The following is a 23,306-nucleotide window of genomic DNA, read 5'->3' as shown; positions in this document are numbered from 1 at the left end:
TAAAATATAATAACAAAACCAATATATGTTTTTTTAATAGTGGGTTCACTTTCAGTATTTTCATTTTGTGATTTTGGTTGTTTTGTGGGTTTTGTGTTTTGATTTCGGTGGGTGTGATTTGATTTGTGATTTGGTGGGCTTTTGGGTTTTTGTTGCGATTTGATTTTGGTTGGGTTTTGGCCGTGGTGGTGGTCGTGATTTGATTTTGGCTAGGTTTCAGTAGTGATGCATGATTAGAGGTGATGAGCTTAAAAAGCTCTGGCCATGGAGGTTTAGAAGGAGAGCTTGGTGATCAGCCATGGAGCACGGTGTGACGTGGGTTGAGGCAGAGAGAGGATGAGAGGGAAATAGGGGTGGCCCTAGGCATTTTGGGTCCTAAGGTAAGAACTAAAAATTGGGCATTTTTTTATACTTATATGTTAATTAAATTAATGTTTATTTAATATTTTTATATTATATTTTTCATAATTATTTTCATTTTCTTCTAAATTATTTTGAAGTTCATTATCAAGATTTGTTGTATTGCAAAATTGAACATCATCTTCTTCTAAATTATTTTGGTGAATTTTTTGCTCATTTGTGATATTTTCATCTAAATTTTGTGTTATATTTTGTTTATTATTAATAACAAATTTATCCATTGATCCTTTTTGAGACTCAATTAATTTTTCTTCTTTTTTTAAGTTTTTCATATCCAAATATATATTTTCTAGTAAACATTTCTAATCAAACAATATATTTATAAAGACTAAAATAAAAAAATAACTTTCAAGTGTAGAGCAAATGAGAAATAGAACTTGATTTATATAAAAAGTATTGTTGTAATTTCACTGAACAATAACAAGTTTTTAGCAATCTCAAGCTACATAAATTGAAAAAAAAAAAAAAAAGCACAAGCATAACAAAAATTTAAGCACAGCCATAACACTGACACAAGACTTATTAATAAGGCCCACCCACCAAAAAAATAAAAAATAAAAAATAAACAAACAAACAAAAAACAAATCCTATCTATAACTAAAAAAAAAAAAAAATGCAGACTTTAAAAAATAATAATAATATAAAAAAATAACAAAAAAAAAAACCTTGAAGGCCCAAACTTAACACCCAGTCCAGGGAGGGTCCAGGCAGCCATAATGATAAACTGATAAGTGATAAACAAAGTTACAAAACCAGCCAGGGAGGGCCCAAACAAACAAAGTTATCTTCTTAAGTTCTTAACAAATAAAATGCAGTGCCCTGTGCCCTGTGCCCAAATATTTATAATTTTATACCTGATTCCTTCCTGAACCTCAGAACCTGATACGGTGAGGTGAGCAGTTGAGACTTGAGAGAGGCGGAGAGCAGAGAATCAGAGAGAGGCTGAGGCGGTTCAGCTGGAGACTAGAGAGAGGCGGAGAGCAGAGACTAGAGAGAAAGGTAAAATTTTTAGGGTTTTGAGTGGATTTATTTGTTTTGATTTGTGATTGTTTTGTGGTTAATCTCTTAGATCGGATTTGTAGTTTATCTGGTTGATTTTTGGTCAATGATTTTGTTTAGAACCAATGTTTAATAGGATTTACCAAAATTTTTGTTTTTTTTTTGGTTAAAAGGATGTGCCAGATTATTTTTGTAATTCATTTGAAATATATATTTTTTTTCCTCTACTACCCGGTTGGTTCTTTTCTAAAATTTTGGGGCCCCCTTCCACTTGGGGGCCTTAGGCAATTGCCTAACTCGCCTAAGGGAAGGGCCGGCCCTGTTGAGAGCTGGGACACAGATGAAAGTATCAGCTGAATTAGCCTGAGCTCAAAAAAAAAAAAAAAAAAAAAAAAAGTCAAACCCACTTCCCTAAGGTGAGTTTTCTCAATTTTTTTTTTCACTCTTTTCTATCCTGTTTTGTTTGAATTTCAGTTCTTGTTAATGGGTTTCTTTTCATTTGCTGGAATTTAGTTCATTTGATTTGATAGAGTGCAAGTTTAGTCCTCTCTATTTATTAGTTACTTTGTTTTGTTAGAAAGTTTTGATCTTTATTAGTTTAGAGGTAGCACTTTCACTTTCAATGAATCTGAGAAATGACGGAAAATCTTGGTAAATTAAACTAGTTTGTGTTTTGGATTGGTACTTACTCTTGGGCTTGATCTGGTCTGCTTGATTGTTACTTTTGTAGTTGGGAAATTTCAACATGCAATGTTCTTATGTTGTCAAGAAATTAACCCAGTGTAATCTTAAGCAGTTATAAAATGGTTTTATCCTATCTTGTGTATAGCAGTTTAAAGTCTGAATCCATTTTAAACTGCTGGTTTGTCTGGTTTAATTATGAGGCAGTACTTGATTCAACTACAAATCAAGCATAAACTTGGCTAGAGGGTGGTATATACTTTAATAAGATCCTTTTTTGATTGAGTAGAATTGAGTATTTGTTTAGAACTTATGGATTATTAATGAAAAGTTATTTCTAGTGCATAAAATTCCCACCATTTGCAGGGTGTGTGAGAGGTGATTGGTAGTTACTCTGAATTTAATTAATCCCCACAAAAATATTTTACTTATAGCAAATAATTTCTCTGAAATGATGTTATCGGACCGATATTTACTCTTTAAGTCACAACTTTGACTACTCAATGCCTTGAGAGAATTTCTATTCTATCCCTTCGATTGGTGTACCTATCCCAACTCCTCATAAGCCTGTATTCACCACTTATTGCCTTGATTTTAGGAATCTCTTAATTTTCCCCTCATGTGTAAAATTGATCTAAGATACGAAATGGTGCATCTTGGTACTTTATGCTGTAACTTGTTACCATTCTCTTGTTACTCCTAATTTCCCAGAACTGCATAACATACATTCTTTGTCCCTTTCTTATAAGTTTTTGAGTATAGAGGCTTTCCATTATGAACCTAAGCATTCCTTTAAGACTAAACATGGTAACAACATGGTGCGGACACAAGATATAGGCCTCTAATTACATAAACTTATCAATGTATGTGCAAAAAGATTACGTCCCAACCTTTGGCCTTATGGATGGAACCTGCTATTAATTGGGCCTAAGGCATAAGCCCAATCGCTAAATGTTTAGGATTTATTTATGTATAGGTTATTTTCTTTTCTGATTTTTTTTTCTTACTAGGTTAGTAAAGTTGTTTTCTACTAGGATAATAAGCTTGGAACTCTATTTAAGGAACCCAAAGTTCTGTTATGTTTTACAGTTAGATTGGTTAATAAAATTTCTCTTGAAATTTTTCCAATAGTATGGTGCTTACTCCATAGATGTTGACTCCTAGATTGTTCTCTCTTACTTTGTGCTGACTCCAAGCAAGCCCAAGTGCTAACTCCTAGGTTAGCTATCTTTTATTTTTTGTTATTCAATTTTGTTATTGCATCCTGTTTGGTTTTGTCCTGTGTCACAACAGCGACTAAATTAGTTTATAGAGAGTAACCTTCAAGATTGTTCCTTTAAGAAATTGAATTCCCCAATGGACAACAGCATCCATTTATACTCACTCTAGGTCACCAAATTCGTGATCAAAGCTTGCTGCCAAATTCTTCAAGAAACAGGACATTCAAAGCACAATGACTGCAGCATTCAACTTTGCTTCTACAAAAGACTCATAAAAGGTCACCATCATAAACCTAAGAAGCTAGTCTGTTGCGTGTTGATAGCCTATTTCTCATTGCAAGCTTAAAAATAGAAGCATGATTGCATGTAGCAGTTTTAAACCAATCTAGATTAGCCCAAACCGCCTTAGGAAGCTTAAATCTAATCTCATTTTATGCTGAATTGCAAGTGTACCTTCCAGACTTTGAAGGAACCCAGACAAAAGAAACACAGTACTGGCTATCCCAATTCCTATCAGTGCCCACACAATGAAGCAACTGATTTGAGTTATACAACTTCCTGACTTCTATCAAATCCTCATTCCCACGCACCCCAAATTCCCCCTAAACGATGTCTATCATATTGTTAACAAGAAACCCAACCAGGAACAAGACATTGTTTGATCTTCAAGGAATTTTCCTTAACCTGAGTTTCAACGAGGCCGGTAATGGACAAACCAAATCTTACAGAAGCCTTCCTTCTCTTTGTTTAAGGGGTTCATTAAGACAACTTATATTCCATATTGAAAAACTCATTATATCATGTCAGGTGGTAAGTTTAAATCACTCACCTTATTTCTGACACCCCTTTCACACTTTGAAACAGGGCAAATCCTCTTATTCTTCTTCCTTTTCAACATCCTCTTTTTGCAAGGCAGCCTCTATAAAATGGTTGTACTTTATATTCCCACCTTCATTATCCCCATCTACTGTATTTTCGTTGTTTGATGGCTCCTCAACTTCCCAATCCCTCACATTGCCCTTATATAATGATGAAGCAGAAAATAGTTAAGAGAGAGCAGTGGGATTCATAGAGGTTAGGTAGATAAAAAATTTGGTGTTCCCTGATTTTGACACTGTTGAAATCAGTGAGTTTATACAGGTGTGATTCATTTATCAACCACTATGCCACCCAAGTTTCTTTCGAATGGCTATCATGCTGTGTTCTTGCATCCACATGTCCTGAACAAAAAAGCTGGATGAGATTCATTGTGGTGGCTTGTTTTGGTGCATGTTGCACCTGTTGCCTCATGTGTGTTACCTTGTTATACAGGCGGACATTTCAAATTACCATTATAAGTTTACTGGCAATTTGAGAGACTAAGGTTCAAAACTCCCACCTAAAGTTGATGATCATCCTTCTCCCATTGACGTATGTTTTTGCAAGTAGCAAATAAAAGTAAAATGTTGCACATGTTGCTTTCTAGAAATGAAACATATTATGAATAAACCTTGTGAAAGAATGATGATGTCAAATATTCAAAATGAACAAGTTCTTAAATAAATGGCATTGTTTCTGAAGCCATGAAGCGCCATATATCATATGGAGAACCTGCCTGTTTATATCTCTCTGTACTGTATTTCATGAACATATAACATTTTCAAAAACTTCAAGACTCCTATATTTTATTAATATTCTTTATGAAGTTCTTTAATATTGTCATCAACATGGTAGTACTGTAGTAACTATGATATTACCTTTCCCAGCAATGATTGCACCAATTGCAGTAGCTTTAGCAGTGGGTCTTCTGGGATGGGCTTATCGGGCATTGAAGCCTCCACCTCCAAAGATATGTGGATCACCAGGTGGTCCTCCTGTCACTTCATATAGAGTGAAACTCAGCGATGGAAGGCATTTAGCCTACAGGGAGTCTGGAGTTCCAAAGGAAGAGGCTAAGTTCAAGATCATTGTAATTCATGGCTTTGACAGCTCAAAAGATGTGTATCTACCTATCTCTCAAGTATGAACATGCTCTGATTTTTAATTTCTTTTTATTTTTTTACTTTTGATAGCTCGTCCAAAATTAGTTGAATTTTCCTGTGTCACAGACTATCTGGACAGAAATTTATCACTCAAATGTGATTTTTTCAGAAATGTGATGAATAAAAATAAAATCATGTTATCTGAAGTGGTTTCATTTTTCATGATTTAACTAAGACACATATTTTTGAATAACAGGGCTAGGTAGAAAACCCACTTGCACACACACAAATATTTTGTTCTGCAAGATGCAGTAAACAGTCATTCATTTATTTGTTTAGGGGGATGTCATAATCACTGTTCTTTTTGATCTCTGAAAGTGTCCAATACGCTATATCCAGCAGATCTACTCTAGCATTGAGGTGGTGAATTAGGAACCAGCTGATCAATCCAAACTACTCTAGCATTTCAAGTTACTTTTTTGTATATTTATTTTTCAATCTCTAGAACTACCATTGGACCCACACACTTGCACTTGACTACCCAAGATTTTATCTTTGCACCAAACATCAAAATGTGCATACTTGTTTTGTTGATGATTAATTACAATATACGAAGTCTTTATTTGCAATGTGAAGGTTGTATGACTGATAGCTAATACTGGACAAAAATAAGATAAAAAATAAAGCTTATAACCTCAGTTTTAAAGTGGTGCTAGGTACTGGATTTACCTGGATGTTTTTCTTTGATCTTCATTTGTATAATTAATATAAGTGATTTATTTTTTGTAACCTGATTAAACTGGAATTCATTGTGCACTTTTTTGTTTAATATGCTAAGACATGGTAAATTGGTGAAAAATGTGTTGATTTTCAGGAACTTACGGAGGAGCTGAAGATGTATATCCTGTTCTTTGACAGAGCAGGTTATGGAGAGAGTGATCCATATCCTTCACGCTCAGTGAAGAGTGAAGCATTTGATATTCAAGAACTAGCTGATCAATTGCAAATTGGGCCTAAATTTTATGTAATGGGAATGTCAATGGGAGGTTACCCCGTTTGGAGTTGCCTGAAATACATACCACACAGGCATGATCCTTACTTCTACTACTAACTTTGTGTTTTTTTTTTTTTAATTAATTTTTTTTTTAATGTTCTGACTGGTTGCTTTTCATATGTTACTGGGACATTATTTGCAGGTTGTCAGGAGTTGCCCTGGTTGTTCCTTTCGTACACTACTGGTGGCCTTGTTTTCCTGCTAATCTAGCAAGAGAGGCGTTTGGGAGGTTGCCTCTATCATTCCAAAGGACATTTCGAATTGCACATTACACCCCTTGGTTATTCTATTGGTGGATGACACAGACATGGTTCCCTACATTAAGCATGGGTACGGCAAACTTAACCAACCAAGATTTTGAGATCTTGAAGAGGTTGTCAGAAATCCCTAGTGTTGGCCAGGTAGTCACATATCCTATGCATTTTTCTTTTATCACACCACACTAATATTTTGTGAGAAGGATTACACATTAATCATGGTATTTAGTTTCAAGTTTATAGTTAATTGAGTAATCTGGGTGGAATTTAATATCTAGCACATTAGACTCAAAATGTGATTAGTAGTCTATGTTTTCTAGTGTTTTTGCTTTTGCTTGTGTCATAAGCTATTAGAATTCAGCAGTTGCTAAGGTCCATCCCAAACTGCAAAACCTTTTTTGCTTGTCAAGTTTATGGTTTTACCTTAACCACATCATAGAAAATGGCACATTGCACATTATTGTAAATCTGAACGTATTTTTCTCCTGTCATTGTTCATAGGAATAACTTGTAAAGCCTTACAAGCTATTCCTCTCTCAGTTATTTGATTTAGTATTTCCTTGGGGGATGTGGAGGCAAGCAGTAAAAACATGAAGATTCTTCAGCTGATAATTCTCATTTATGTTTCTCCATTCAGGAAAAGGTGAAACAGCAAGGTGTTTATGAATCGCTGCACCGGGACATTTTAGCTGGTTATGCCAAATGGGAATTTGATCCCCTGGACGTAAGCAATCCATTCCCTGACAATGAGGGCTCAGTTCACATTTGGCAAGGCTACGAAGACAAGATGATTCCTTATCAACTTAACCGATATCTTTCAGAGAAGCTTCCATGGATTCGTTATCATGAGGTTCCGGATGGAGGGCATTTAATGATCAATAACAGCAATGTATGTGAAACCATTATCAGGGCACTTTTGCTTGGCTAAACTCCTTGTTATTTGGCCAACCATATGATGGTATCTTCCTCAGTATGAACTCTCTGATATCCATACTGCTATTGTGGTATTGTAAATAAATAAATAAATAAAATGTTGTGTGGAATCATATGTATTGCAAAAAGAAACAACGAAATCTTAAGGGTATGTTAGAGAATGTATTCAGTTTTCAGAAGATTGTTTTTAGGGATGAGAGCTAAAAAAAATTTCTGTTTTTTGTTGGTTTTGAAATGATGAATATAGTTATTAACTCAGATTTATCCGAGTAGTTAGATTGGTAAATTTGAAGAAACCCACAATCAACTGCCAACGATTGAGAAAGAGATGGTGAGATGAGAAAAAGCGAAATGAGAGAGAGAGAGAGAGAGAGAGCAATGAATTACAAAGAGAGAGAAATAAGAGAGAAAATTGAAAGGAAAAGGGGATTATATTTATAGGAAGATAAGAAGTTTGTTTTTCTTTTTTCTTTTTTTAATAGAAAACGATGGAATTTTTTTGCTAATTTTTTATTTAAAAATTACAGGAAAAAAAAAAATGAAGTATGTGCTATAACTCTAAAAGGACCATGATTTTAAAAATCAAAACGATCAAAGAACCAGAATTAGGTCTGATTTTCGATTTTTACTGGGCCAGTTTAGGGTTGGTTTAGTTCGATTTTTAAAACAATGAAAATTACCGTCAAAACTTGAGTTGGTTGGAAAGGGCTCGGTTGACAAAATGTTTCTCACCCCGCTTGACCCAATTTGTCTTGATCTACCTTGCGGGTTTTTTTCATTGTAAAGAGAAAATGGGACGAAAATGGATTTTGCTTGCTTCATTATTTCTCTCTTTCTCTTAACAATACCACGATTGACAATTTTTCTCTCTTTCATCTCTATTACATTAATGCCAACTTCACATCATTATCGATGACAAAACACCCCTATCCAAATCACACCCCACCTTGTTGCTATTTCCTATTTGAAATACCTGCTAGCTAAAAAGTAGTGTTTTGAGATGGTAAATGCTAAAAATTTTGACTCCCTTGATAGGAATGCTCTTAGTCTTTGTACCCTGCTTCCACCTAGTGTTTGTCAAACCTGAATTTGGCATTACAACATCCATGACTATTAGTTATACCATCAGGAGGGACTCTGCAAAATATTTTTATTTTAACAACATTATTAAAATGTTCCTATACACAATAGAGCAACTTGATTCATTTACAACTCTAATAACAAGTTTGTTCACAACCTGATTCATTTACCACTCTATCAACTAGATATTGAAAATTTTCAAGTGTTGGTGAAATCCTTGATGTTGGCACTTTCACCATCGCTAGTCACAAGGACTTTTGGGAAATTAGTGGCCCACAAATGTATGTTTTTTTAAAAAAAATTTTGCTACGATGACCTCTATCAGTTTTTCTTGGTTGGTACAGTACTGGTAGAAATCAAATGCAAGGTTAGCTAGTAGTGCTTGTTGTAGCAACTAGTCCACAGCACAGCAAACAATGCTGGTCAATAGGGATGACTTTTAGTTCACCAACTTTTAAAGCAAATAAACCAACCCAAGCAAAAATAACATTAGCCCCAAATTTATATCAACTTACTAAAATACCCCTGGATTTGCTTACGTGGCACAAATTTGGATCTTCTTGTAGTAAACAATTATGTCTATTTACCAGTATTTTATCTAGTGAGGATAAGTGGATACTATCATATTGATATATATATATATATATATATAAACTCGTGCTATTGTTTGCTACATAAACAATTGTATAGCATATGGTACAAGCTTCAATTGTCTGTGCATAAACAACTATCTGTGTCCTCTTCAGGTAATTCTTTATGAATCTTCATATTCTTCATTCGTCAGTCTGTGATAATTATATTTGTAAAGGTTTTTGCCATTTAAAGATGTTCCATTATAAAAGATGATTTTATAAATGTCACTTTCTCTTTGGTCCAGAGATGTTTACAGTGGCAGCATCTGTGTTGGTAGTTTGTGCTGTGATATACGTTTATAGGAGTGTAAAGCCTCCACCTCCAAAGATATGTGGAACACCAAATGGTCCACCTGTTTCTTCCCCAAGAATTAAGCTCAATGATGGAAGGCATTTGGCTTATAGAGAGAGGGGTGTTGCTAAAGAACATGCTAAGTACAAAGTCATCCTTGTTCATGGCTTTGACAGCTCTAAGGACATATATTTGCCACTCTCTCAGGTTTGCAAACTCTACTCCAAAACAATCTTTTTGCATATTGAATACTAGTCATAGTTTCTCAGTGTCTTGATATTACAAATTTTGTGACATTTATTTATTATTTGTTAAAGTGGCACCAATATCATTCTTTGTTACATTGATTCGTAAGCTTTTTGAAGTAAAATTGGTCATATTTTAAAAAAAATTCAATTATAAAGTAGAAAGAAATGAACATAATTGGATTTGGGTGCTGTGTGCAGGATACTATGGATGAACTGGGTGTATATATTCTGTCATTTGACAGAGCTGGATATGGTGAAAGTGATCCAAACCCAAATCGCTCTGTGAAGAGTGAAGCATATGACATTCAAGAACTAGCTGACCAATTGAAGCTAGGACAGAAGTTTTATGTAATTGGAATGTCAATTGGAACTCATCCAATTTGGGCTTGCCTTAAATACATACCACACAGGCATGTCAATTACTCTTTCATTATAATTCTATAATTTTCATGGCCTTTTTGTTATCCCACTTCAAGCAATTTTGTTTACCCATCCCTCTGATTCACAATTTTTATAAAACTGCTGATAGAATCTGTTGTGAAGTTGTGATTAATGCATATTAAAAGTGGTATTAATGGTGCCAAGTACCATATCAATAATTGTCATTGCTCAGTACTAGTCATATAAATCTAAATTTGTAACCAAATGCTTGAACTGTAGGCTTGCTGGTGTGACTCTAGTAGTACCAGTGATCAATTATTGGTGGCCTTCTTTTCCTCCCAAGTTGAAAAATGAAGCATACAAGAAACAACTAAAGAGAGACCAATGCAAACTCCGGATTGCACATTATGCCCCTGCACTATTGTACTGGTGGATGACCCAAAAGTTTTTCCCATATTCTTCTATCTTGCAAAGGCACCCAATAATTCTTAACAAACGTGACCTACAAACCGTACAGAAAATGTCACAAGAACCAATGCCCAATGAGGTATTTGAGCTTCACAACAATTAGTACTATAAACAAAAATGAGTTGGTTTTATTACTTCATGATTTTTTTGTGGTGTTTTATGGTTATGACAAGGTCATGTTTTGCGCTTGCAGCACAAGATAAGACAGCAAGGTGTCTATGAGTCGCTTCATCGAGACATGATGGTGCATTTTGGCAACTGGGAATTCGACCCAATGGAACTTAAAAATCCATTTCCTAACAATGAGGCCTCTGTTCATCTATGGCATGGTCATGAAGATAAACTTGTGCCATATGAATTGCAACGATATGTAGCGAAAAAGCTGCCTTGGATTCGGTATCATGAAGTTTCTGATGGTGGTCATCTAATGATTCATGAGAGTAGTTTGTGTGTGGCAATGTTCAGGGAACTTTTGCTTGGAGAAGAACCCATTATCGCATAGCAATAGTTCTGTCAAAAACGACTTTTAGTGCCATCTGCTTGTATGTTATGATTGTTATCGAAGTCCTAAAGTTTTCAATTTTCGGCTACTACATCTATAATTCTACGTTAGTCTCATAGCAAATTCTAAGGGGTGAATAAGTAGTAGGTAGGTAGGTAGGTAGGTTTTGGACCATGAATAAGGTAATGTGGTAAGAGCATAGCATCCATCTCTACTTTTTGGAAAGAAAAAAAAAGCTCTATATTCACCCTCCAACAGCATGTCTAAATCCAAAACTTTTCCAAATTTTTTTTGAAGTTGCTACAGTAGTTCTCTTAATCCAAAGAACACTGTAGCAATTCCAAACCATTATTTTATCTTAAAAATATACCCGGTTGAATAAAAAAAATATTCTTCCTCTTTTCTCCTCTCTTCTTTGTTCATCTATCTCTCTCTCTCAAACAGTAACACAATTAAAACACAAACACAATCTAAAATCAGAATAGAAACAACAGATCAAAAACAGGGAAAAATACAAATTTAATTAGAACAACAAATCTAAAATCAAAACAAAAACAACAGATCAAGAGAATGAAAGCCTATCTAAGCTCCATTGTAACAACAAAGTGAATCAGAACCCAAAAAAAAAAAAAAAAAAGATGAAGGCCAAGTCGGTTGTGTGTGTGTGAAGTGAGCTGAAGAGGAAAGAAAATAGAAGTAGAAATAGAAGTCAAAAGATCATGCTAGAGAGTGTTCTAGAATCAAGTAGAAATAGAAAAAAAAAATAAGAAAAGAGAGAGCTAGAGAATGAAAGAGAGAGTCCAGAATGACCTAGAAAAAGAAAAAGAAGAGTAGATAGAGATAGGAGTGGGATACATGTGTGGTGGAGAAAAAACCGAGAAAGAAAAAAAAAACGTATGGATGAAATTAAGAAAGGAAAAATAATATTAAAAATAAGAAATGACAATTAAGAAAGGCTATCACAAAATTTTCACAATAAATCTTAAGTAATAGATTGTTATTAGCTAATATTAATGAGTAAAAAATTAATTTCAACGGTGGGTTCAAATTAAAATTAGTAACAACTTTCAACATAAATTTTTGATGTGATTCTTGTGAAAGTATTGTAAAAAATATTGTGGATATAACATTTTTCATTGAAAAATATTGATGGGAATGAATATAGGAAGAATAAATGATGATAAAAAAAAGAATAAAGAATGAATGAAGAAATAATATTTAAATGAGATAGAGAAAATGATAGAGAATCTATTGAAAAGTGTATTTGAAAAAGTAGGTAGGTAAAAGTTAAATGTCACTGTTCATTCTCCAAACAATATAAAAATTTGGAAAATCTGCTGGAAATGCTCTAAGAGTGTAAGAGGAACCAAGCTTTCAACAAATAAAAATCATGGTATCTTTCTTGATTTTTATAAAGATAGTTGTTTCATGTCAATAGTATAATCAAGTTTTCTTACTTGGAAAACCATGGTTTGAATCCCACTCTTCTCACCTATGATTTAAAAACGATGCTATGTTCTTTCAGGAATGACCAGTATTCAATTTTAAAAATTCTACTAGAAAAATAGGGAGGGGGGGATCCAATTTATTTCTTCTCAACTCCACTGATGAAAATTAAAAAGAAAATTAAATCGCAAAATTACACCTTCAAAGTTTGAGGTTTTTTTTATTTTTTATTTTGCCCCTTAAAGTTTTAAATTTTTGGTCCGTTCTTTTAACATTACATAGTATTTGGGTTTAAGTCCTTCTATCCATTTTTGTTGATGAGGTGAGGTGGCCATTAAGTGCTAAATAAGCCTAAAACCATTATATATGCGACATTATCTACAAATATAGGTTATTAAATAAAAGAATTATTAATATTTACAAAGTATATATATATATATATATATATATTGTAGGTACTTAAAAAATAAAGGCCCAAGTCCACTTAGATCAGTGGTACCTTGTCATTTTAATTAAGCCCAAACAATAGAATTTGTAGAGAGAGGGAGATTTAAATCCAAATGCAATTCTAAACTAAGCCCAACCTTAAGGCCAAGGTGCCTAAGTAATAGATTGTTATGAATGAAACAATAATTGTGAATAAAGTCTTCCTCGGGCAAGTCCGAGGGTCAGCTATTTGTATTAAGTATGGTTCAAGTTTACATCAGACTACTCTTTTTTCTTTTCCCTGTTCTAAGGGCTTTTTCAAGTTCCTCTCCAATCTTCTAGGGGGTTCCCTTCATTTTATATCCACTTTCAAGGCATTCCAACCCTCCTCTTGTAAGCCAAAGGGGCCTTTCCTAGGATACTTGTCTCATCAGGACTCTACTGAAGGTGGTAGAAAGGGTTGCTAGCTGTGGAGTTACTGTTCAAGGGTCATTTTCACATTAATGTCATTGATAAGGTTGGTGTAGGCATTGAATGTGGAGGTGGGAGGTATGTCCTTCAAGAAACTTCTTCCCACCATCCTTGTTCCCATTATTGTCCTTTCTCCTCTCCCTGGCCTTCACAAGATACTAACTGTCCCTACTTCCACCCTCCGGTGGGCGAAATTCTCAGAACTTATTTACCCCTTTGGGCTTGGACTATGCAAGCTATTCTGCGATCTGATCCTCCTCAGTTCTCAGACCCCCCACAAAAACAATTACCAATATTCCGTTGCTAAGAAAAATAGTTGAAAAGGAGAAGGAAAAAAGAAATGAAAGGAATTTTTAGTTATGGTGTTGGTTGCAGGGAAAAAACATTGGGAACAAAATTAAAAGAAATGAAATGTTTTCAATTGTTGAAAGAAATTGCTTCCTTAAAAAAAAATACATGTTTTCATGAAACACTTTTACCATGTAAGAAAAAATGTTTTCTAATATGTGTTTTTCCAAAATAATAAAATTAACATTGTAACTTTTCCTTCCAAGCTTTTCTTAGAATAGGTGTAGTTAGTGGATTTGCATTCAAAGCTCTTTCTATTAAGTATTTGAACACCCTATAAGCTTACATTTTTTCCTAACATTCTTGGCACTAACAAATTTCATTTTGTCATCTTCTTGCGTGAACAAAAAATGAGAAAATGGTGGATGACAACAATGTGCTATACTTCCAACCTTCTCTTTTCATTACATTGTATTTGTTTTTTGTATAGTTGTTAGTATTCACATGCTAGCTATATAATAAATAGATATTCACATGTTATTGTATAGTATACTTGTATGCTTTTTCACATGTTACTTATGTATACATCTCACATGCCTTGATTGAATATATAGGGACACGATACGCAACGAATCACAACAGTGTTGGGTTCGCACGTAGATAGGCCCAGACAATATCATTTGTAGAGAGTGGGTTTGAAAGGTTAGGCCTTGGTTACCCGGCGGTGGGTTTTTGTGGTGTTCATACGTGTTTAAGGCGTTTTCACCCCTGGAGTCTTTCTCCTGGAGGTGGACTGGGACGCCCCCCCTTTTTGGCCCTTTTCTCCAGTCCCTTATCCAGATTACTTACTTTTTCTTTTGTACTAGCCTGCGTTCGCTTTCTTTCGTCCACGTGTAGGGTCGACCTTTCCAAGACTGATACTTGTCCCATCAGTCTCAACCCAAAGTCGTTGGGGGTGGTTGATAAAGCTGAAGAATACGGCTCTGTTAGGTACAGAATGTTGTATGGGAAGGGTAGTAAGGGCAGCTTTTCCTTGATATTTTAGATTTCCTTTCAAGTTTGTTCCTATACCGTTTTTGCCCCTCTCCTTGGTGAAACTTTGGGTCAGCCGAGGACCGAGCTGTCCTCGGCTGCATCTCCAGGCCAATTTGTGCTTTATATTACTGAGTTTGGACTATAGCCTTCTTTGGCTTGGGCCTTTGGACTCTCCCCTGAGTAAGTGGGCTTGGCCCATAAATTATTGGGCCTCACAGAATATATTTTGTTGGAGTTATTATTCACATAATAGTTATAAGTAAATATTTACTCACATGTTTATATGTATATTGGTTGCAAAAAATCTTTTCAAGAAAATCAAGATGGCAAGAATTTCATTTCTTCATAAAAATTTAACGTTTGGAATAAATTAAAATGAGGTATTATCTTCAGATAGGTGCTCTGGGGTGTCTAACACCTTCCCCACACGTAACCAAACTTCCGAGTCTAAGATCTTTGGTTCAAAGACTTTTGGTTTACCTTAATTAATGAACCTTTAAAATTTGGTTTAGTTAATTAGGTAAGTTAAAATAAATTAGACATCTAGGTGACCAATCACACTTAATACAAAACCAATGATTGATGGCGATTCCTAAAATAAAAATAAGAAAAAGGGACTCACACACCCCACTCTAGATACACAATGACACAAGAGTCACGTCGCCAAGGATCTAATGTGCGATGACCCCCCCCCCCCCCCAACCCGGCCACTTGGGAACCCGAGGCGGGAAAAATCGGGCGTCCACAATAAGCTATTATAAAGTTTATCTTTTATACCTTGGGTTTCATTTTAATTTTGGTTAAAATAACATTGTAAATTTGTGATGAGTTTTGATTATTATAATAATCTTCTTATTCTTTAAGAGATGAGAAATTTGAATAATAAATTTGAAATTTATGACATTAGTTGTATATTAGGCAAATATAACACACTACAACATAAGTTAGAAGAGCATGGTTCCCATAAAAAAAAATATTAATCAAACACACATAAAATAATAGAATGATATATTTGTAAATATAAAAATAAATACTTGCTCATCATAATTACCAAACAACATTAAATATACTGTAAGTATTATGTCCAAAAAAAAAAATGAAGAAGAAGAAAGTAACCAACTATAACCTTTGCATCAAAGGCATTATTATAATAAATCTCTTTTAAAAATCATAACATAACCCAAGCAAAATAACATCAACACACTTAGAGTCTCCATGGTTGAATGACAAACAACTCCGATATAAACTAATCTTACGATCAATCGCACATCAAGAACACAAATAATCCGAAAATAACATTTGATTGCAATAGCTTTGTCTATTTATTTTCAAAACATAAGAGGTCTAAGAGCATTCTCATCAAATATGTCAAAAAATATAGAATTTAGCATCTCAAAACCCAATTTTATAACATATAACACTAAATTAATTAACTTTTTTTTAGATAATTAATTAATTAACATTTTCTAAAGTAATGTCTTTTGGTTAGAGTCACAAGATTTTATATGAGAGTAATTATATATTTATTAAGATTCTTACAAAAGCCAATTATACTCATAAAAGATTAATTAATAATTTTTTAGAAAATAATAAAATTTACAGGAGACCTACTTGAAACTAAAAAATGATCAAAAATTACAAAGAAACCAATCTATTTAAAGTTAAAAACCATGCCGTTTTGAGTTTATGTGGCACTTAACGGCTCAACAATAGAGATTAATGGAAGAAAGCAAACCCAAATGTTCTGTAACGTTAGTGGAGTTGATCAAAATTTTGAAACTTTGGAAAGTAAAACTAAATTATCCCAAATTTTAAGCATAAACTCCTAAAATCTACATCACTAAACTACCAACAACATTTCAAGTGTTTCCACAAAAAATTATACCAATGCGGCAATGCCTATACCACCCAAAATTCGAAGCATCAGTAGCTTTTATCCCCAAAAGTAAACTAACATTGTGTTTGTTTCGATATAAAATATTTTACGGAAAATATTTTTCCATTTTCAAGTATTTTTTTGCTTATAAAAATTTAGTTAACTTGGAAAATATTTTCAGTTTGACTGAAAATTTGTGTGTTAAAACTTGGAAAACATTTTCCATCTCTCTATAACGCACTGGCCAACCCACTCCCCACACCTTCTTCCCTCTTCCTCGCACAAAGCCCCTCATTTACATTGGAACAAACGGAAAGTATAAGAATTTGGACTCAAGCCAAGCCCAAGCCCGAATCCAATACCATCCCAATCTTACTGCCCAATAACTTGAACCCATAACCAGTCTCAAACCCAACAACCAAACAACCCAATAACACAAGCCCAATACCAAGCTCAAGCTTCATGACAGTGCCACCAACCCAAAAACCCAAACACAAACAATTCGTATCCTTCCCTTCCTACTTGAACCATTGAGGTTGGGATAGGCGGCAATGCCACTTCAACAAAGAACACTCCTTTGAGAAGAAGAAGAAGAAGAAAGAACATTTCTTTGAAGGTAAATCAAACACATGTTGCAACTTTTTTGTTTAAAGATGAATATAGTTATGGTTGTGCTAAGGTACTTATGCTTTTTCTTTTTTTTGTTGTTGGAACTGAAGTTTTACTGCACTTTTTTTTTTTTTTTTACTTACTCATTTCATGAATGATGCATTTTATGTTTTCTTATTAAAAATGTAAGCTTTGGGAAGTGGTGGGTTAAAATGTTTGATGTATGTGAGCCTGTTGTGACTTGTGTCTTCTGAGGTTTTTGTGAATGTCTACGGTTTGGGGGTTTATGTTGAGTTTCCTTAGCTTTTGATTTTTGGTTTAGGGATTATGGTACCCAAGTTTTCATCTTTTTCATGTAAGTGATACTAAGATTCTCAGTCTGGTAAGTCTGTTTCTTGTGCTTCTGAATTGAATCTCATCCTTAGTGTCATAGTGATATAGTTGTATGTGTTTGTTACGGGTTTGTATGTGTCGTGGTTTGTGGGTAAATAAACCTGGATGAAAACCCTATTTAGCTTTACCTTTTCATTCTTAAATTGTTGTACAAGGTTTCATACACGAGTAATTTAATCTCTGTGCTTTCCTCATTTCCCAGATTGAGAGGAGGATCAGATATAATGACTGAGAGAGATCAACAGTAACGAGGGCTGCCGGTGTTGATTTAGGGTTGTTTTCTCTGTGTCTCTCTACACTCTGTTTTGTCTTCTTGCCATGTTACTATCTAGAAACCATAAAAGGGTGTCTGAGTTCTCTGAAATGATTGCCAAACTTAATCACTCTGTACTTTTCTCACCTGTTGGCTATGACAAACCCATAACTAGGCAAAACCCATCTTTCATTTTGTTTAAAGTTAGAAGCTTTTCCACTTCTACGCTTACCAATGATGCTAAAGTTACTGTTACTGAGTTAGCAAAATCACCCAATTTCACTCCCCGATTCTCTCGGATAGCTAAGAATGAAGCTCAAAACGTGCTCTTTGATTATTTGCACTGTACTAGGAGCTTCAGCTTCACAGACGCTGAGCACATTAGCAAGAACTCCCCTCGTTTTCTTCAGACTTTGATATCCAAGATTGATACTGACAAACATGTTGCTCACTCTTTAACTAAATTCCTGCGCTACAATCCCATTAATGAGTTTGAACCCTTTTTTGAGAGTTTGGGTCTCCGTCCATCTGAGCTCTCAGTGCTTCTCCCGCGACACTTGATGTATTTGAGTGATGATCATGTTATGCTTGACAACTTTCATGTTTTATGTGAATATGGAATCCCGCGTAGTAAGATAGGTAAAATGTACAAGGAAGCTAAGGAGATGTTTGGATATGATTATGGGATATTGGCTTTAAAACTTCAAGCTTATGAAAATTTGGGTTTGAGTAAATCAACAGTTATTAAGCTCATTAGTTGTTGCCCCTCACTTTTGATTGGTGGTGTTAACTGTGAATTTGTCAAGGTCCTTGAAAGATTGAAGGAATTGAGGTTTGAAAATGATTGGATTGGAGGATGTTTATCTGGTAAAAGCACCTACAATTGGAACAGAATGCTTGATACTATGGATTTTCTAGATAAAGTGGGCTATACTCAGGAGCAGATGCACCATTTGTTTAACACAAATCCTGCAATACTGTTTGAAGGTTCTGGGAAGAAGGTGTATATCTTGTTTGGTCGATTACTCAAATTGGGTCTCAAGTTGAATGAGATCTATTCTCTGTTTATACAAAATCCCAACATTTTGTCAGTTAAGTGTATAAAAAATCTTTTGCAAGCAATGGATTTTCTACTTGAGATTGAAATGGAGACAGAGTACATTGCAAGCATTATATCTAACCACATACAACTTCTGGGTTCACGTACTTTGAAAGGACCTAGATCTGTCTGCAAAGAATTGAAAGTTGGAAGAGATGGTCTATGTCAAGTTATAAAGGAAGATCCACTGAAGCTGTTCAATTTGGTGTCTAAATCAAAAATAAAGAGCAATGAGCAGGAATCTTCCCAAGTTCCTAGTAAACACCAGGAGAAAACTACATTCTTGTCAAGATTGGGGTACATGGAAAATTCGGATGAGATGATGAAAGCTTTGAAGCAATTTCGAGGCAGAGGGGATCAACTACAGGAGAGGTTTGATTGCCTGGTACAAGCTGGTTTGGACTACAACATTGTGACAAATATTGTTAAACAAGCTCCTACGGTTCTTAACCAGTCCAAAGATGTTATTGAAAGGAAGATTGATTACTTAAGAAACTATTTGGGTTACCCATTGGAATCTGTGGTGTCATTCCCCGCATATCTAGGTTATGATATGGAAAGAATCAGTCAAAGATTTTCAATGTATGTTTGGCTGAGGGAGAGAGGTGCAGCAAAGCCAACCTTGTCTTTGAGTACCATCCTTGCATGCTCAGATACACGCTTTGTAAAATATTTTGTTGATGTTCATCCCGAAGGTCCAGCCATGTGGGAAAAGATAAAGAATCATTCACCTTCCAGCTAAGAAGTAATTTCATCCTTCTCATTTTAACTATTTATTATTTTGTAGAAAAGGCAACACATTTTATTTGATAATATATGCTTTATGAATGGCCTTTCCGTTTGTTGTGCTTGCATCGCTGTACAATTTTGTCCATTTTTTTCATCTTTTCTTTCTTTATTTTCTTGATGAAATTTTGTTTGGCATGGTTGTTTAAAACGTAATGGTAGATTATTTGACAATGGCTGAATGTGAATTTTGACTTAGGGTTGAATCACCCATATAAATATCAGATATGAGTGGTTTGGTAATATGGATTGTATTTAACTATTGAGTTAGATGATCTTGTATTTTGTATTTAATCTTTTATCTACTTACCAAAAAAGTATTTGATCTTTTGTCTTGACCTCTATCTACAATTTCAGAACTTTGTACATTTTGGATTCCATATAAGATTATATTTATTAATGTTGGCATAATCGTATGCTAACCTTTTTTCTGCATCATACGAGTTTGTGACTAGTCAATTATGGTTCCTATGGATGCAAATGGGCTCTCATAGAGACGCTCATATATGTTAGGTTCATAAATTCAGAAAGATACACATATATAGCTGCATCACATGTCTGAATCAGTATTCTTTTCTGACAGCTTGTGTTTCTATCATGATTGTGTCTGTGATCATAAGTCTTAAGTAAATATCCATGTTTAAGATGTGCAAGCTAGATCAACAAGTGCACATCAAGAAATAAAAGTAACAAAATTCATAAACCTTGATGAATGATAATCCAACAAAGAATAGCCTTTGAACTGTGTAATCCTGAGCTCCATAATACTCATCAATTTACATGAAATACTGTTAACTTCAGAGATATTTGATATCACTTGGTGAGGGGGTTAATTTCCATTCCCATCAAATACATTGATAATGGAAACTTCTTCTGGAAAACTTATGTTAGTGCACTATCAATGTATCATCATTTTGTCAGTTTTAATTGTTTTAGCTACTTGATATAATAAAAAATTGTTTTAGCTACTTTGTTATTCTTCTAATTTTTACTATTGCTTCTTTACATTTTTTAAGGTCCATTGGAAGCAATTGTTTCATGTAGAGAATTTCTTGCATAATTCCTGGAGAACAGAACTTTGAGAGTAAAATGTGAGACCATAGTTAGATTATGTCAGCAGGTGTTGATGTGAAGGTCATACTTCAATTGGTGTTTATTGTCAGAATTTTCTAGAATAAGCATACGTTTCTTTGCCCTTTTCAGGAGTAAGTAATGTTAATTACTTAATTTTGTCTCAAGGACTGGAATGAAGAACTACTTTTTAGGCCTGTAAAGAAAAACAAAGAAAGATAATTTTGTTAAAGTAGCAAAAACGACTAGAAAAGGGCAGTTGAGTTTTCAGAATATCTTTGTATTTCTAAACTAAGAGAATTCTAATTATGAAGAAAATTGTTGACATGCTTGTAGGGAAAGACAATTTCATAAACAATTTTACAAGATGCGTACACAAGTGATGGAAGAGTCGAAGTGTATGCGATACATGAACTCATTTTCCATGCAGTTGATGTTCTGTAAAATTTATTTTCTCGTTTAATATTGTTCATTTACTTTCTTGCTATTTCACTCATCATATATTTTGAATTGGCTCCCCAAAAAGAGAAAAAGAAAAGCATGTGATAACCACAGTTGACTTTGCCATGTGCAGTCATGTGTTGTGTGATCCCCATTCTGTGTTGGCTTGGTGGTTAGTTGGTCAGTTATTTGAAACCAAGAGCAAAGACTCAAGGATTGATCCCCTCTCTGTGTTGACCTTCAAGCTCTTCAATTTGTTTTCTTGATTTCGAGATTGATGTTTATTCACTCTATTCTCATATCTGGTATTTTATATTAAATTTGATATTTGAGTTCAAATATATATATATTTTTTTGGTTATCAGATTTTGCTCAGAACTTTTCATTTTCCTTTTGTTTTGGCTGATCTTAGAGGTCTTGTTGTTTTGGTTTGATGATGGTGGGTTAGATTTGGTTTTTGGGTGTTTTGTTTTTCTGGGTTTTGTTCTGCTTTGTTTATGTTGTTTTTGTTTCTCAACTTCTAAAATCTTAGTCAAGTATTTGTTAAACACAAGTGAAAAGTTTTGTTCAAAGATAAGAACAATTTTCTAATTCTTAAATCTATCTCACTGCATTCCTCTTTTTGTGTGGATCCCATTGAATTTCTTAAAAGTTAACTAGCATTGAAATTCATGATTTCTTTGAAAGACACTTTTGTTATGTGCAAAACCTTTACCCGTGTGAGATCTCAGAGATGGTGGAAAACAAAGCACCTTAGAACACTCTGGTTTTAACAAAGCCTTGTGTGAGAAACGGGGCAACTGAATGCCAGCTCTTAATAAGAAACTTGTTTCACAGTTTAGAGTAGCAAGAAATTCAATGTGTATGGGGCCAGATGAATTGTCAGTGGCAGCTTTCTAGAGCTATATTAGGGTGCTGCTCTAAGAGGTAATGTAAGAGTCTTTATGTTTCCTAGAGATTTAGATTAGATCTCAAAGGGTGATGTAACTAGTTTGTTGCTTGAACAATTCTTGTGTTGCTGTTATTGCACCCTCTATTGTTGTGTGTACTGATTTGTTTCAATCAATAAGATTTCTCAAATAAATGCATTCAAAAAGTCAAATTACTTATTTCTTAAGCAAAATTTGGTTTCTGAAAATTTGAACATTCAACTATGCATTAGGATGGTGAAGTGACAAAATGGTTCAAGACCATAGGAAACCAAATTGCTATACCTGGTGCAAGCTAATAAGAATTCTAGACCTCGTGGATTGGCAAGCACATGTGTAATATGTAGGGTCTGTTTGAGATCTACTTATTTTGCTGAAACTGAAAACTTTTTGCTAAAAGTTAGTTGAATTAGTACAGTAAGACTTGTGAATAGTACCAAAAAGTGCAGTAGGGCTCATCAATAGTAGCAAAAATAAACTGAATAGTAAAATAAGTTGGCTTTTTAATCTAGAGCCAAATAGACACGTAGCATAGAAAAAATTGGCTAACAATAGCTACTGTCTGTTTTGTACAATCAAGACCAAAATCATAAATTGGATGTATTTGGTCATGCAAACTATTTTGGGTTGAGGATTATTATATGTATTTTATTCTATTGTGGATCTCTCATCATAAGAGATTAGAATGTTGTGCCACTTGGAAAATGAGAAGTCAAAGATATATGCTGAAAATGCTGCTAGACCAAATAGAAATGCATATGTATAATGATCAAAATTATGAATTTAGTTTGTACCGGTTGAACTAACTAGCTCCTTAAAATGAAATTGACTTATCTAGCAAATGTATGCTGGAGTACTTAAGCAGACTCTGAATTTCAATTAACCTCATCATTGGCAGACGAGAGAGAGAGAGGAATGCACTGAAAATGAAAAGAGAAAACACCTTTTCAGAAAAATTGTTCTCCACAATGATTTTGAGAACAGAGTTTTCTAAAAGCTGTTTTGGAAATAATTTCCCAAACAACACAACTAGTTTGGACCCACCGAGTCCAACC

General features: G+C 34.3%; 3 protein-coding genes across 7 annotated transcripts; all 3 read left to right on the top strand.

Moving 5' to 3' along the window:
* The first annotated feature begins 1,176 nt into the window (after positions 1–1,176).
* On the top strand, positions 1,177–7,783 carry LOC126721649 (uncharacterized). Of its 2 annotated transcripts, XM_050424705.1 has the most exons (6): positions 1,177–1,419; positions 1,704–1,835; positions 5,066–5,319; positions 6,156–6,367; positions 6,478–6,736; positions 7,230–7,783. In XM_050424705.1, exons 3-6 carry the CDS (start codon positions 5,068–5,070, stop codon positions 7,518–7,520), a joined length of 1,014 nt encoding a protein of 337 aa, XP_050280662.1. In that variant the 5' UTR covers positions 1,177–1,419; positions 1,704–1,835; positions 5,066–5,067; the 3' UTR covers positions 7,521–7,783. The 2 variants fall into 2 exon arrangements, with proteins under 2 accessions (XP_050280662.1, XP_050280660.1); XM_050424703.1 differs by lacking the exon at positions 1,704–1,835 and having other exon boundaries at positions 1,178–1,419.
* A 1,480-nt stretch (positions 7,784–9,263) lies between these two features.
* LOC126721641 (uncharacterized) lies at positions 9,264–11,206 on the top strand. Its single transcript, XM_050424693.1, has 5 exons — positions 9,264–9,351; positions 9,483–9,736; positions 9,976–10,187; positions 10,438–10,705; positions 10,820–11,206. The coding sequence occupies exons 2-5, from the start codon at positions 9,485–9,487 to the stop codon at positions 11,126–11,128; spliced, it is 1,041 nt and encodes a 346-aa protein (XP_050280650.1). The 5' UTR covers positions 9,264–9,351; positions 9,483–9,484; the 3' UTR covers positions 11,129–11,206.
* Positions 11,207–17,137: 5,931 nt separating this feature from the next.
* On the top strand, positions 17,138–21,621 carry LOC126721618 (transcription termination factor MTEF18, mitochondrial). Of its 4 annotated transcripts, none has more exons than XM_050424687.1 (3): positions 17,138–17,286; positions 17,875–19,769; positions 21,456–21,621. In XM_050424687.1, the coding sequence occupies exon 2, from the start codon at positions 17,991–17,993 to the stop codon at positions 19,764–19,766; it is 1,776 nt and encodes a 591-aa protein (XP_050280644.1). In that variant the 5' UTR covers positions 17,138–17,286; positions 17,875–17,990; the 3' UTR covers positions 19,767–19,769; positions 21,456–21,621. The 4 variants fall into 4 exon arrangements, with proteins under 4 accessions (XP_050280644.1, XP_050280640.1, XP_050280635.1 ...); XM_050424683.1 differs by lacking the exon at positions 21,456–21,621 and adding an exon at positions 21,218–21,400; XM_050424678.1 differs by lacking the exon at positions 21,456–21,621 and adding an exon at positions 20,827–21,163.
* The last annotated feature ends 1,685 nt before the right edge of the window (positions 21,622–23,306 follow it).

Source organism: Quercus robur, chromosome 1 (genome assembly GCF_932294415.1).
Source record: "Quercus robur chromosome 1, dhQueRobu3.1, whole genome shotgun sequence".
NCBI classification, from domain to species: domain Eukaryota; kingdom Viridiplantae; phylum Streptophyta; class Magnoliopsida; order Fagales; family Fagaceae; genus Quercus; species Quercus robur.
This window is presented reverse-complemented; position numbering and strand designations above follow the sequence as displayed.

What these genes read in the sequence shown, in the direction of transcription:
- LOC126721649 (XM_050424705.1), top strand. Translation starts at nt 5,068, where the DNA reads ATGATTGCACCAATTGCAGTAGCTTTAGCAGTGGGTCTTCTGGGATGG. An exon ending in TGTATCTACCTATCTCTCAA is followed by an intron (nt 5,320 to 6,155) that starts GTATGAACATGC and finishes GTTGATTTTCAG; the next exon opens with GAACTTACGGAGGAGCTGAA. An exon ending in CTGAAATACATACCACACAG is followed by an intron (nt 6,368 to 6,477) that starts GCATGATCCTTA and finishes CATTATTTGCAG; the next exon opens with GTTGTCAGGAGTTGCCCTGG.
- LOC126721641 (XM_050424693.1), top strand. Translation starts at nt 9,485, where the DNA reads ATGTTTACAGTGGCAGCATCTGTGTTGGTAGTTTGTGCTGTGATATAC. An exon ending in TATATTTGCCACTCTCTCAG is followed by an intron (nt 9,737 to 9,975) that starts GTTTGCAAACTC and finishes TGCTGTGTGCAG; the next exon opens with GATACTATGGATGAACTGGG. An exon ending in CTTAAATACATACCACACAG is followed by an intron (nt 10,188 to 10,437) that starts GCATGTCAATTA and finishes CTTGAACTGTAG; the next exon opens with GCTTGCTGGTGTGACTCTAG.
- LOC126721618 (XM_050424687.1), top strand. Translation starts at nt 17,991, where the DNA reads ATGTTACTATCTAGAAACCATAAAAGGGTGTCTGAGTTCTCTGAAATG.